Below are 13771 nucleotides of genomic sequence, written 5' to 3' on the forward strand. Positions count from 1 at the left end.
CAAAAAAAAAAAAAATTAAACCTAAAGAACAGCAGAAGCCACTAATCCTGTCTCTCAAAAACCCTTTATTTAGAGTAAGGGTCTCGCTGTCACCCTGGAGTGCTGTGCCCCGATCAAGGCTCACCACAGCCTCGAACTCCTGGATTCATGATCCTTCCGCCTCAGCTTTCCAAGTGACTGAGATGATAAGCGTGCGCCTCCATTACTAGCTCATTTATTTACTTTCTATAGAGATGAGGTCTTGCTATGTTACCCAGGGTGATCTCAAACTCCTAGGCTCATGTGATCCTCTCATCTCAGCCCCCCAAATTCCTGGGATTACAGGTGTGAGTCACCACACCCAGTCATCCACTTAATCACAATTCATCTGTTTCAGGTGAGGAATTAGGCCTGGAGAGGTTAAATAACTTGCCCCCAGCCGGGCTCGGTGGCTCAGCCTGTAATCCCGTGCCTTTGGGAGGCTGAGGTGAGCGAATTGCCTGAGCCCGTGGGTTCGAGACCCGCCTGGGCAGCAAGACCTCATCTCTACAATAAATCAAAAAATCAGCCAGGCGTGGTAGCGCATGCCTGTAATTCCGGCTACTCGGAAGGCTGAGGTGGAAGGATCGCCGGAGCCCAGCAGGTCGAGGCTGCGGTGGTCGGGAGCGGCCACTGCACTCCAGTCTGGGCGACAGAGTGAGACTCCAACTCAAAAAAAAAAAAAAAAAAAAAAAAAATTACTTGCCCTGGGTCACACAGCTTTAAGGGAGAAAGCAGAGATTTAAACTAGGTAATCCTCAAAGTTCCCACCAGGGCACATTCCCCTGCAGCTTCCCACGTAACCCCTTTTCCCCCACCCCCTCCTCTGCACCAAGGTTTTCTACAGGCACTAAGTTTATTTTTTCTATTTTTTCCATAATGGCTCTCATGGCAGTAACAGCAGGGTGTTTGCCAGCAACTGGGGGGAAATGAAAGGAAAGAAGGGTCACTGATTGGGCTGGCAGGCTTATTCCAGTGACTCAGAAACATGTGTTCTCATCACAGGCAGTGAAAGAAGTCATGATTGGAGGTAACATGTGCAGATGGAAAACATTTTTAAATATTAAAAAGTGGAAGCCAGGCTCGGTGGCTCAGCCTGCAATCCCGCGCCTTTGGGAGGCTGAGGTGAGTGGATTGCCTGAGCCCACGGGTTCGAGACCCGCCTGGGCAACTTGGCGAGACCTCATCTCTACAATAAATCAAAATTTATCTGGGCATGGTAGCGCACGCCTGTAGTTCCAGCTACTCAGAAGGCTGAGGCGGAAGGATCGCCGGAACCCAGCGGGTCGAGGCTGCGATGGCCGGGAGCGGCCACTGCACTCCAGGCTGGGCGACAGAGTGAGACTCTGACTCAAAAAAACAAAAACAAACAAACAAACAAAAAAGTGGGTACACTTGTATGCAAACAAACATGAAACCCTAAATGAAATGGAGGACTTGCCGACATCACACAACCTCCCTAGGTTGGAAAAAATGGGTGGGGCATGATGGGGCATGCCAGGAATCCCAGCACTTTGGGAGGCTGAGGCAGGAGGATTGCTTGAGCTCAGAAGGACAGAGTGAGACCCTGACTCAATTAAATAAATAAACACACACACACACACACACACACACACACACAATGGTAGAAACACTCACAGGAGGCATTACTAATTTTTCCAGGCTGTAACTAAACCATGTAAACTGAATGATGCTATCTATAATTTACCTCTTTAGAATTCTACAGAAGAAAAACCTCATTTTCCCAGGGAGAAACTGAACCCTTTTGCCCTCCGGGGATGGCCGTCGTCCAAGCAGTTCACAGAATCTACCTGGGAAACTGAAGCATGTCTGCATCCAACCTGGCAGCTATAAAAGGGCCGTGTCGCATGGAATTACCCACGCTCAGCTGCTTCCCGTGGCTCAAAACATGTTCGGGACATGGTAGTGCCAAGATAAACCCTTACTCTGTCAAGTCATATTACTTGAAATTATTTACCTCTCTTTGCTTATATATACTTACAAACCCAGACGATTTAAAAGAATAAACTGTGGACTCCTTCCTACCCCTGTTCCCTAGCACCCCAGGGTTCTTTCTTTCTTTCTTTTTTTTTCTTTTTTTGAGTTGGAGTCTCACTCTGTCACCCAGGCTGGAGTGCAGTGGCAGGCTCACGGCCACTGCAGCCTCGACCTGCTGGGCTCAGGCGATCCTTTCGCCTCAGTCTTCCAAGTAGCTGAAAATACAGGCGTGTGTGCCACCACACCCGGCTAATTTTTTGATTTGCTGTAGAGATAAGCTCTCGCCATATTACCCAGGCTGGTCTCGAACTCCTGGGCTCAAGTGATCCTCCTCAATCCTCTTGCCTCCGCCTCCCTAAGTGCTGGGATTATAGGTATGGGCCACGGCACCCACCCAGGGGGATTCTTTCTTAAGGACAGGAAGGGGGTGAGTCCCTTCCTGCCCTTCATAGGGATCACGGCCCACACCCCTATAACAAAGACAGATTAATAACAGAAAAGCAGAATGGATTTTTTGGATTATGGTTTTATGTGACACAGGAGCCTTCAGAAGGGAGACCCAAAGCTACAGAGAAAATGATCATTTTTATAGCAGTATGAACAGCTGTGCAGAAATATGATCGGGTGCCTGTAATCCCAGCACTTTGGAAGGCCAAGGTGGGAGGATCACTTGTGCCCAGGAGTTGGACACGAGCCTGGGCAACATAATGAGACCTTTTCTCTACAAAAATACAAACATTAGCCAGGTGTGGTGGCATACATCTGTAGTCCCAGCTATTTGGGAGGCTGAGGCAGGAGGATGGCCAGAGCCCAGGAGGTCAAGGCTGCAGTGAACTGTGATCATGCCCCTGCACTCCAGCCTGGGCAATGGAGTGAGACCCCCCAACTCAAAAAAAAAACAACTATAATTGGACCGGCCAGGCATGGTGGCACACACCTGAAATCCCAGCACTTTGGGAGGCAGAGGCAAGAGGATTGCCTGAACCCAGGGGTTCAAGACCAGCCTGGGCAACATGGTGAGAGCTCGTTTCTACAATAAATCAAAAGATTAGCTGGCGCGCACCTGTGGTTCCAGCTACCTGGAGTGCTGAGGCGGAAGACTCACCTGAGCCCAGTAGGTCGAGGCTGTGGTGGCCGTGACCATGCCATTGCACTCCAGCCTGGGCAACAGAGTGAGACTCCAACTCAAAAAAGAAACAAGAAAGAAAAGAACCAAAAGGGTGTGATCCAATGGTAACAGACCAAGTGGGAAAACTCAGCAAGGCCCTTTCTAGATTGTTCTTGACCTCTGCAGCATCATTCCTTCCTCCCAGGTATGGGCCAGGACCCTCTGGAATGGGACCAGCCGGCACACGGAAAGGCAGAGTGGAAGGCAGGAGTATTATTTCTAGGATTTATGGCTGGCTTTGGGGAAAGGAGATTCTAGTTGCTTTGGCCAGTCTTGGGGAAGAGGGAATCCAGTTCCATGGCTTGCCTTGGGAGAGACTGAGGGGTGAGAGACAGGAGGGTGGGAGAAGGTCAAGGACTTTGTGTCTGAGGCTGCAGCTCAGGCCTTCACTTCGGTGTCGTTTTCTGAGACCCAACAGTGTCATTTCATACTTTTCTGATTGAGAAGGTCTTATGTATTTTTGGTAACACCAAAAGACTCTACAAAAACCAGAAAGATGGGGTCCTAGAGAGGGAAGTAGGGTCCACTTAACAATACCCTCGAGAGCAGATGAATATATCAGAAAGTGTTACTTAATGTTCTAAGGGGTTTTTCCTTCAGTTTCTTCTTTTGACTGTGGCTTTCCTTCCTTTTAAAATAGCTCAGTTACCTAAGTCATAGCATAGGAATGAAAATGCCCATCTTAGCCAGGTGCAGTGGCTCACGCCTGTGATCCCAGCACTTTGGCAGGCTGAGGTGAGAGGACTGACAGAGGCCAGGAGTTCAAGATCAGCCTGGGCAACATAGCGAGACTCTGTCTCAACTAAAAAAATAAAAAAAGGAAATGAGGAACAACTTTCAGACTCCTAAAGAAAAAAACAAAACTAACTTTTCTGTTGACCTCCAAACCACGAGCCAAGTTACATATCTAAAGAACCAAACAAACAGAATGACACACCCAAAGGAAAATCTCAAACCATCTCTCTACAATCAGCAGAATCTGTCCACGCCCAGCCCTGACCAGAGGGCATGCGTTCTCAGTTTCCCTTTGGCAACTTCATTTCAGACCTCACTTTCCATCTAGTTACACTGTAGTGCCAAGAGTGGTGGCTCATACTATAATCCCAGCACTTGGGTAGGCTGAAGCAAGAGGACTGCCTGGGTCTAGGGGATTGAGACCAACCTGGACAACTTGGCGAGACCTCGTCTCTACATTAAATCCAAAAATTAAGTCGGGCTTGGTGGCTCAGCCTGTAATCCCGTGCTTTGGGAGGCTGAGGTGAGTGAATGCCTGAGCCTGTGGGTTCGAGACCCGCCTGGGCAACTTGGTGAAACCTCATCTCTACAATAAATCAAAAAAATTGCTGGGTGTGGTAGCGCGTGCCTGTAGTTCCAGCTACTTGGAAGGCTGTGGTGGAAGGATTGCCTGAGCCCAGCAGGTAGAGGCTGCGGTGGCTGTGAGTATGCCACTGCATTCCAGCCTGGGCAACAGAGTAAGACTCTGACTCAAAAAAACAAAGAAAAAAAAGACACAGCATGGTGCACATTTTTCTTTGCTGCTATTAAACTGCAATTGTAACTATTTATTTTTACAATCCTTGGGTTAAAGTCTGCTCCCCAGTTCACCCACACACTCTGTGAGATGGGATCTTCTGCTGTGTTGAATGAGCTTATTGAATCCGTAAAGTTTTTAAACTTAGGAATGAAGTGACGATCCTAAATGCCCATGGATTCTGGCGGTTTAAGTCCACCCTAGTTAGTAGGAGACCTGATTTCTAGACAGAGTTGGTCTCCGCTGATTCGTTCAGCTCACGATTATTGAGTAGCTTGGGCACTGGGCACCCACTAAGTTTACTGGGAAATTTCCGAGACAACCAGGTTTCAAACAGAATCTGATAATGGAAAAAGGCATGACTTTCCTTCTTCAGAAAGGGCAGAGGGCCAGGTGCAGTGACTCATACCTGCAATCCCAGCACGTTGGGAGGCAGAGATGAGAAGTTTGCCTGAGCCCAAGGGTTTGAGACCAGCCTGGGCAACTTGGTAAGACCTCGTCTGTACAATAAATTAAAAAATTAGCCGAGTGTGGCAGCAGGTGCCTGTTCCAGCTGCTTGGAAGGCTGAGGCGGAATGATCACCTGAGCCCAGCAAGTTGATGTGGTGGTGGCCGTGAGTGTGCCACTGCACTCCAGCCTATGTAGGAGAGTGAGACGCCTACTCAAAACAAAACAAAACAAAAAAACAGGGCATGGCTGGGCACGGTGGCTCAAGCTTGTAATCCCAGCACTTTGGGAGGCTGAGGCGAGAGGATTGCTTGAGTCCAGGGGTTGGAGACCAGCCTGGACAATTTGGTGAGACCTCATCTCTACAAGAAATCAAAAAATTAGCCAAGTGTGGTGGTGTGGCACTTGTAGTTCTAGCTACTTGGAAGGTTGAGGGGGAAGGATCTCCTGAGCCCAGCAGGTCGAGGCTGCAGAGGCCATAAGTGTGCCACTACACTCCAACCCTGGCAACTCTGACTCAAAAAAAAAAGAAAGGGCAGAGGGAAGAATTAGGAGTCACCCCTCCTCCCTCCCTCCTAAAGGATCTGGCAGTGCAAAGGTTGCCCCAGGGTAGCTGGAGTTTATATTATCCTCTGCTGGCTTTGATGTTAATGAGGCAAAGCTTGAACGGATAATCAGAGGACAAGTTCTACAACTGTTGCTTTCTTTTTTTTTTTTTTTTTTTAGCCAGAGCTTCACTCTGTCGCCCATACTGGAGTGCAGTGGCACAATCATGGCTCACCGCAGCCTCAGCCTTCTAGGCTCAGGCGATCCCTCCTGCCTCAGCCTCCTAAGTAGCTGGAACTACAGACGTGCACCACCATGCCCGACTCATTTTTTTATTTTTATTTTTGGCAGAGACAAGTTCTCGTTAATTTGTCTACGCTGGTCTCGAACTTCTGGACTCAAGCAATCTTCCCACCTGGGCCTCCCAAAGTACTGGGATCACAGGCGTTGAGCCACCGCTCCTGGTCAGTGTTTTTGCTTTTCTTTCGAGTCGGAGTCTCACTCTGTCTCCCAGGCTGGAGCGCAGTGGTACTCTCCGGGCCACTGCAGCCTCGACCTGCCGGACTCCGACGATCCTTCGGCCTCAGCCTCCCAAGTAGCCAGGACTACAGGCGCACGCTACCTACGCCCGGCTAATTTTTGGATTTATTGCAGAGGCGAGGTCTCACCATGCTTTTCTGTTTTTCTTTCTTTCCTTATTTCTTTCTTTTTTTTTTCCCAACACTGGATGGCCCTGAGTTAGCTGGATCCACGCACCCCCGAGTCAGACGGTTCCAAGCTCGGGGACTTTCCCCGCACTGCGGGTGGCCCGAGGGATCCGGGTGGTGCGCGGTGTGGGCCTGGGTCGGCCGCAGCCGGGAGCAAGAGTCCAACCCACCTTCCAGCCCGTCAAAGCCGAGCACCACGTCTGAGGCTCGCCCCTGCCTGTCTTTGACCTCCAGGGCTGTGACCGTGCAGCCCCAGGAGATGATGTCCACTCTCAGCTGGTCCGATCGCAGCTGGAACCTCTCCACCGTCCCGGCCCCCGAGGGCAGCTCCCCGAACACGGCTCTGGCCACCGACACCATAGGGAAGTCTCGGGGTGCGCGTCCACTCCCGGATCCTGGCGCTCCAGTCTGGGAGCGCAAAGTTGCAAGGGGGGGAAAGGGCGTGGCCCGGCCCAGGCCCCGCCCCTCCGCCCGCCGGGATTGGGGGCGTGGCCGCTCCTGCAGGAATCTCCCCTGGGGCCTTCCAGATCGCTCCCTGGCCCGAGGGTAACCCGGAGGCGAACTTTCCAGCCAGACCTGCCCTTCTTTTCCTGGGCTCGCCTGGCTGCATTGCATGTCGGGAGTGGTAGTCCAGGGGGAGGGGGATTGCATTTTGGGGGCTGTAGTCTTCCTAAACCCCAGTCTCGCGTTTGCAGGGTTCTAGCTCCTTCTCCCGCGTACTTTCTCAACAAGCAGCGAGCCGGTCGTTAGTGATGGTGGCTGACTATCGGACAGAGCGCCAGACTTGGGGACAGTGAGATAGATCTTGGGAGGAAATTCGGGTTTTAAGTGAACTCTTGGATCCGGGGCGTAGGAATTACCGTGGCCGTTCAGAGAAGGGTACATCACTGCAGTCACCCCTTCACCGCTGACGGCCGGATTCTGTGGGAGCTACTGCCTGAACGCTCTCCTGACTGCCAGCCCAGAGGAGAGGCCCAGATAGGGCCCGGTGCACGGATCAGGCTCGCCTTATGTGGGGAGATTAGAGACAGCCTAGAACTTTATTTCTTCCAAGGGACTGGGAAGGGGCCTGGTTATCTACCCTCTTGCTCCCAAAGTCCAAAGTTCCTTTAAGAAGGGATTCAGGGCCGGGTGCAGTGGCTCACACCTATAATCCCAGCACTTTGGGAGGCTGAGGTGAGAGGATTGTCCGAGCCCATGGGTTTGAGATCAGCCTGGGAAACTTGGCAAGACTTCATTTCTGCAATAAATAAAAAAATTAGCCTGGTGTGGTGGTGCATGCTTGTAGTTCCAGCTACTGAAAGGCTGAGGTGGAAGGATCACCTGGCCCAGCAGGTCGAGGCTGCTGTGGCTGTGAGCATGCCACCGCACTCCAGCCTGAGCAACACAGTGAGACTCTGACAAAAAAAAAAAAAAAAGCCGGGCTCGGGGGCTCAGCCTGTAATGCCGCGCCTTGGAAGGCTGAGGTGAATGGATTGCCTGCCCGCGGGTTCGAGACCCGCCTGGGCAGGCGAGACCTCATCTCTACAATAAAATAAAATCAAAAAAATTAGCCAGGCGTGGTAGCGTGCGCCTGTAGTTCCAGCTCCTTGGAAGGCTGAGGCGGAAGGATCGCCGGAGCCCAGCAGGTCGAGGCTGTGGTGGCCGGGAGCGGCCACTGCACTCCAGTCTGGGCGACAGAGTGAGACTCCAACTCAAAAAAAAAAAAAAAAAAAGGGATTCGGTCAGGCTCAGGGGCTCCCACCTGTCATTCCAGCACTTTGGGAGGCCGAGGCAAGAGGATTGCCTGAGTCCAGGGGTTCGAGACAGCCTGGGCAACCTGCCCCCACCTCCTCCTTCCACCCAGAACGGCAAGGGTGTGCTGTTCCAGGTCCTGTCACACCCTGGACTCATAACAACTCTGAAGCCTGAAGCTCAGGCAATCCTCTCGCCTCCGCCTCCCAGAGTGTTGGGATGACAGGCGTGAGGCGACTGTCATCTCGCCTGACTTCCCAGGGTTTTTCTAACACAGATTATCCAGGACCAGATTTAAAGAAATATGACTCTAACATTTGATGACTAATCTCAGATATCTTCCCAAAATAGGCTCTGATGGCAGAGGACTGAGATAAAGCTATGAAGAGCCTTCATAGTACTGTGAGATCAAATACAGGCATTTATGCATTTCCTCGCTAAGTCTGGTGACTCTGTAGAGGTACTGAGCCTAGGAAGGCAGAGGGTGCTTACCCAAACCATCTGCATAATCATAATTATCCATCTTTCCTTGAGGCTGCTCTTGGCTGCGTTCCTGGATGCTTCAGAGGGCATCCCACTGGCCAGTGGTGAGCATAGAAATGCATCTCTGAGGAGGAAATTAAGAGAACTGGGATCATGTTCCTGCAATCAGCTGCTAATAAAACATAATCACTGTCTCTCTGCCTCTTCCGCCTGTGCGGTTTAAAGAATATTTAGCGTTCTTGCCATAAAATCTCAATTCTCCATCACGAGGCAAGGGAATTCTGATAGCAAAGGAAAGAAAGAGCTTGTGATAGGCTTCAGTGACACTTGACATAGAATAACAAAAAAACCCAAACCAGGCAAGTTATAGATGGTGCCACACTCACTCAAGAACCGATAGACACTTTTTCCTGCTGCTTTGCTGGAAATTCTCATAAACCCTGTGCGTCTCACCAGCCCACTTAACATTTGTGACTGATTCATACACAAGCCCTTTGACAACGCTGTGTTAGCAAGGATGTCTTAGAATCTCTTCCGTGAGCAGGAAGACCACGTTGTTTTTTTTTCCCCCTCAACCTTCAGTTCTCAATGTTCTGCCAAGCTCATGTTGTTACAGAAAGAACCAAATGCATCTGAGTGACCATGCTTAAATGTCTCTAGGGGAAGTCTTGTCTGCTTAGTGGAAAATAAAACATACCATGATGTCTCCTTAAGATGTAAGAAGGCTGGACTCGGTGGCTCAGCCTGTAATCCCGCGCCTTTGGGAGGCTGAAGTGAGTGGATTGCCTGAGCCCACGAGTTCAAGACCCGCCTGGGCAGCGAGACCTCATCTCTACAATAAATCAAAAAATCAGCCGGGCGTGGTAGCGCCTGCCTGTAATTCCGGCTACTTGGAAGGCTGAGGCATAAGGATCGCCGGAGCCCAGCAGGTCGAGGCTGCGGTGGCCGGGAGCAGCCACTGCACTCCAGTCTGGGAAACAGAGTGAGGAAAAAAAAAGATGTAAAAAGTAGGGTGGGGCGGGATGGCTCATGCCTGTAATCTCAGCACTTTGGGAGGCCAAGGAGGGAGGATTGCTTGAGCCCAGGAATTTGAGACCAGCCTAGGTAACAAAGCAAGACCTCATCTCTATAACAAATCAAAAACATTTGCTAGGTGTGGTAGCACGCGCCAGTAGTCCCAGCTACTTGGGAGGCTGAGGTGGAAGGATTGCCTGAGCCTGGAGGATGAGGCTGTGGTGAGCCACGATTGTGCCACTGCAGTCCAGTCTGGGCGACAGAGACCCCGACTCAGAAAAAAAAAAAAAGTAAGGCATACACTTTTTGATTTCTTTTTACGTTTGCTTTGAAGGGTTTAACATCTCAAATAGGAACTACCTTGTACTTAAATCTCTGACAGGCACAACCCTGATTTTTCTTATCCAAAGATCCCATTTTCACCTCACAGCTCTAAAAGAATATTTGCCCACTAAAGAGAGAGACAGAGAGAGAGGGAAAAAAAACCTACATCTGGGGGGAAATCTCTCCACTGCCGGAAAGTCAGATGCAAGGTAGTCAACTGAAAAATGAAGCCCTGTCAAATCCTAGGAGGTATTATTATAGGCTGAAAAGGGGCCATTTTGGTTGTATTAGAACAGTCATTTAGAAAGACTTAAACAGTTGTATTCTTTTGTAGGTGAGGTGGGTTAAATGTAAAAGCTGCTTGGATTTAAAAGTGCACATTTTCCCTATTGCACCCTCTCTTCTCTTCTCCTAGCATGGCCTTGCCCAACTGGCCTGTCTTATCTAGTAGCCAACGCTGGTGCTGAAGAAGAAACAGCTGCGAAACCAGACCACCTAATATCAGGAGAGGACTCCAAGGCCAGCAGGAGTGTGTCTGAAAACCTGGAGTGATAGGGAAACACCTCTTATCAACAGGGTGCCTGAATGAAACGTAACTGTACACCTAACCCTTAACTGTACCCCACAAAATCATAATAAAAAATATTGATTAAAAAATAAAAAATAAAAAAAAAGAAAAGGAAAGAATTCTGTATAATGAAAGTAAGCTCCTTCGGCTGAATTTTGAAAAGTAAAAACTGAAATTACTTCTGTAACATCGGACACTGTTTCACCTCCTTCCCTAACCAGAATAACTTTATTTTCAATACAGATTTCCTGAAAGGATATACAACACGCATTCCTTTGAATTACTTAATCATTCTTTTTGGCAATGTCCTTTCATTGTGATTCTACCTAGGATTAATTTTTTAAATAAATGAAAAAAAAAAAAAAAAAAAGAAAGCCTGGAGTGGGCACTGCTCACCTCCCTCCATCTGTGAATACAAGGACATCGAACTGTTATAGGCCAGGGCTCTGAGAATAAAAGATTGTTGCAATTTTTTTAGTTGTGTTTTAGTCGGAGTCTCACTGTCACCCAGGCTGGAGTGCAGTGGCACACTCACAGCCACCAGTCTCGACCTGCTGGGCTCAGATGATCCTTCCACCTCATCCTTCCAAGTAGCCAGAACTGCAGGCACGCACCACCATGCCTGGCTAACTTTTTGATTTATTGTAGAGACGAGGTCTCACCAAGTTGCCCAGGCTGGTCTTGAACCACTGGGCTCAGGCAGTCCTCTCGCCTCTACCTCCCAAAGTGCTGGAATTACAGGACTGAGCCCCCGTACCTGGCAACAATTAAGTTTTAAGACAATTTAAAGTTATCCTCTTAAATGTTATGGTTTTCCTTTCCTTCCAAATAGAGCAATTGTCTACCCTTTCCTCTAAAAAAAAAATAAAAGAACATATTGTAAATTCCAAAATGTTATCCAAAATGTCAACATGACCAGGAGACTTTGTGTCATGTCAGTGGTCATGTGTCAAAAATTGTTCATATAAATCTTAAGTCATGCTAATACTGCATGAAGGCTTTAAACTCAGGGTGGATAAAGGGTAATAAATTTTGGATTTAAATACTAAAATAAAATTGTGTTGCTTGGAGCAGACTTTTTGGCAATGATGCTGACCTGTCTCCCTATAACCTGGTTATAGAAATTAAGCACTCCCTTTTCTTCCAGTCTCTGTCTCTCGTATTTTAATTGACGCAAGAGATAGCAACCGGTTTATTGGATCGGGCAGTAACAGTATTTCTTTCACAAGGTCAAGGAAGCAGAGGTTGTGACATTAGTGTAAGAGGGAATTATTCAAAGTGGTATCTTTTCCTCCCGTCATACGGAGAGATGTCTGGGTGGCCACCTGCAGGATAAGGTCTGTCTCTTCTCAGATGAAGGCTGGTCCCCAGAACTAAGTGCTTGGGGAGTCCAACAGGAGGAATCTGGGCCCTTTGACCCTGTCCCCACCTCGTCCTTCGACCCAGAAACCATGAGTGTGCTGTTCCAGGACCTGTCACACCCTGGGCTCCTAACAACGACTCTGAAGCTTGAAGCCATCGACAAGCTGATTTGCAGAGAAAATTCTCTGAGCTGCAGTAACAGAACGGAGTCACAGTTTGTCTATAAAAAGGCCTGGAATGTGGAACAAATTTTGTGCAGTCAGCTCTGTCCACAACCACGCTCCCGTTCTCTTTCCCACTTCTCTGAACTCCAACAGCTTTTTTTTTTTTTTTGAGTTGGAGTCTCACTCTGTCACCCAGACTGGAGTGCAGTGATTGCTCCCGGCCACCACAGCCTCCACCTGCTGGGCTCCGGCGATCCTTCCGCCTCAGGCTTCCAAGCAGCCGGAATTACAAGCGCGTGCTACCACGCCCGGCTAATTTTTTATTTTATTTTATTTTATTGTAGAGATGAGGTCTCGCCTGCCCAGGCGGGTCTTGAACCCGCAGGCTAAGGCAATCCACTCACCTCAGCCTCCCAAAGGCATGGGATTACAAACTGAGCCCACGGAGCCCGGCTTGTTTGTTTGTTTTTGAGTGGGGATCTCACCCTGTCACCCAGACTGGAGTGCAGTGGCATGGTCATGTTTCACTGCAAACCTTAACCTCCTGGGCTCTGGCAATCCTCCCTCCTCAGCCTCTAGAGTAGCTGAGACTACAGGTGTACACCACCACATGGGCTAATTTTTTTGATTTTTTTTTTTGATAGAGACAAAGTCTCACTATGTTTCCTGGGCTGGTCTCAAACTCCTGGGCTCAAGCAATCCTCTCATCTCAGCCTCCCAAAGTTCTGGGATTACAGGCATGAGCCACTGTGCCTGGCCGCCAATAATGTTTATTGTTGGTTCTCAATGGAAAGGAGACAGTATCCAGTCTCAAATCATCCCTTATCTTTCCATGAGCACATTTTGTTGTTGTTGTTGCTTACTCAACTATTGACTCCCTGACTCAATATTTTGGCTTAACATATCTTTGTAACCCAAACTGATTAAACTTAGTTTCAAATAAAAACTACCTATACTGTTAGCCTGAGCGGAATAGCAAGACCGTGATTCTACTAAAAAAAAAAAAAGGCCGGGCTCGGTTGCTCAGCCTGTAATTCCAGCACTTTGGGAGGCCAAGGTGAGTGGATTGCCTGAGCCCACGGGTTTGAGATCGCCTGGGCAACTTGACGAGACCTCATCTCTACAATAAATCAAAAATTAGCCGGGCGTGGTAGCGCACACCTGTAGTTCCAGCTACTTGGAAGGCTGAGGCGGAAGGATCGCCGGAGCCCAGCCCAGCAGGTCGAGGCTGCGGTGGCCAGGAGCGGCCACTGCACTCCAGTCTGGGTGACAGAGTGAGACTCCTAACTCAAAAAAAAAAAAAAAAAAAAAGGCCAGGTGTAGTAGTCACTTGGGAGTCTGAGGTAGGAGGATCAGTCAAGCCCAGGAATTTGAGGCTGCAGTGAGCCACTGTACTCTAACCTGGCTGAGAGTGAAATCTCATCTCTAAAATAAAGAATAGGCTGGGTGCAGTGGCTCCCGCCTATAATCTCAACACTTGGGAGGCAAGAGGATTGTCTGAGATCAGTTCAAGACCAGCCTAAGTAACATGACAAGACCTTGCCTCTACAATAAATAAAAAAATCAGCCAGACATGGTAGTACATGCCTGTGGTTCTAGTTATCTGGAAGGCTGAGGTGGAAGGATCACTTGAGCCCAGAAGGTTGAGGCTGCTATGGCTGTGAGTGTGCCACTGCACTCCAGCCTGGGCAACAGAGTGAGACAAA

At 49.1% G+C, this 13771-nt stretch overlaps 1 protein-coding gene across 1 annotated transcript in view; it reads right to left on the bottom strand.

The window, feature by feature from the left end:
- LOC103262796 (aldose 1-epimerase) overlaps positions 1-6817 on the bottom strand; it is a 32046-nt gene extending 25229 nt beyond the window's left edge. Inside the window, exon 1 of the mRNA XM_008060438.1 lies at positions 6587-6817. Coding sequence (XP_008058629.1) covers positions 6587-6776 — 190 coding nt within the window. The 5' untranslated portion in view covers positions 6777-6817. The remainder of the gene's footprint in view (positions 1-6586) is intronic.
- Between the last annotated feature and the right edge of the window lie 6954 nt (positions 6818-13771).

This window comes from Carlito syrichta, unplaced genomic scaffold, assembly GCF_000164805.1.
Source record: "Carlito syrichta isolate Samal-C Ts95f unplaced genomic scaffold, Tarsius_syrichta-2.0.1 Scaffold304619, whole genome shotgun sequence".
NCBI classification, from domain to species: Eukaryota; Metazoa; Chordata; class Mammalia; order Primates; family Tarsiidae; genus Carlito; species Carlito syrichta.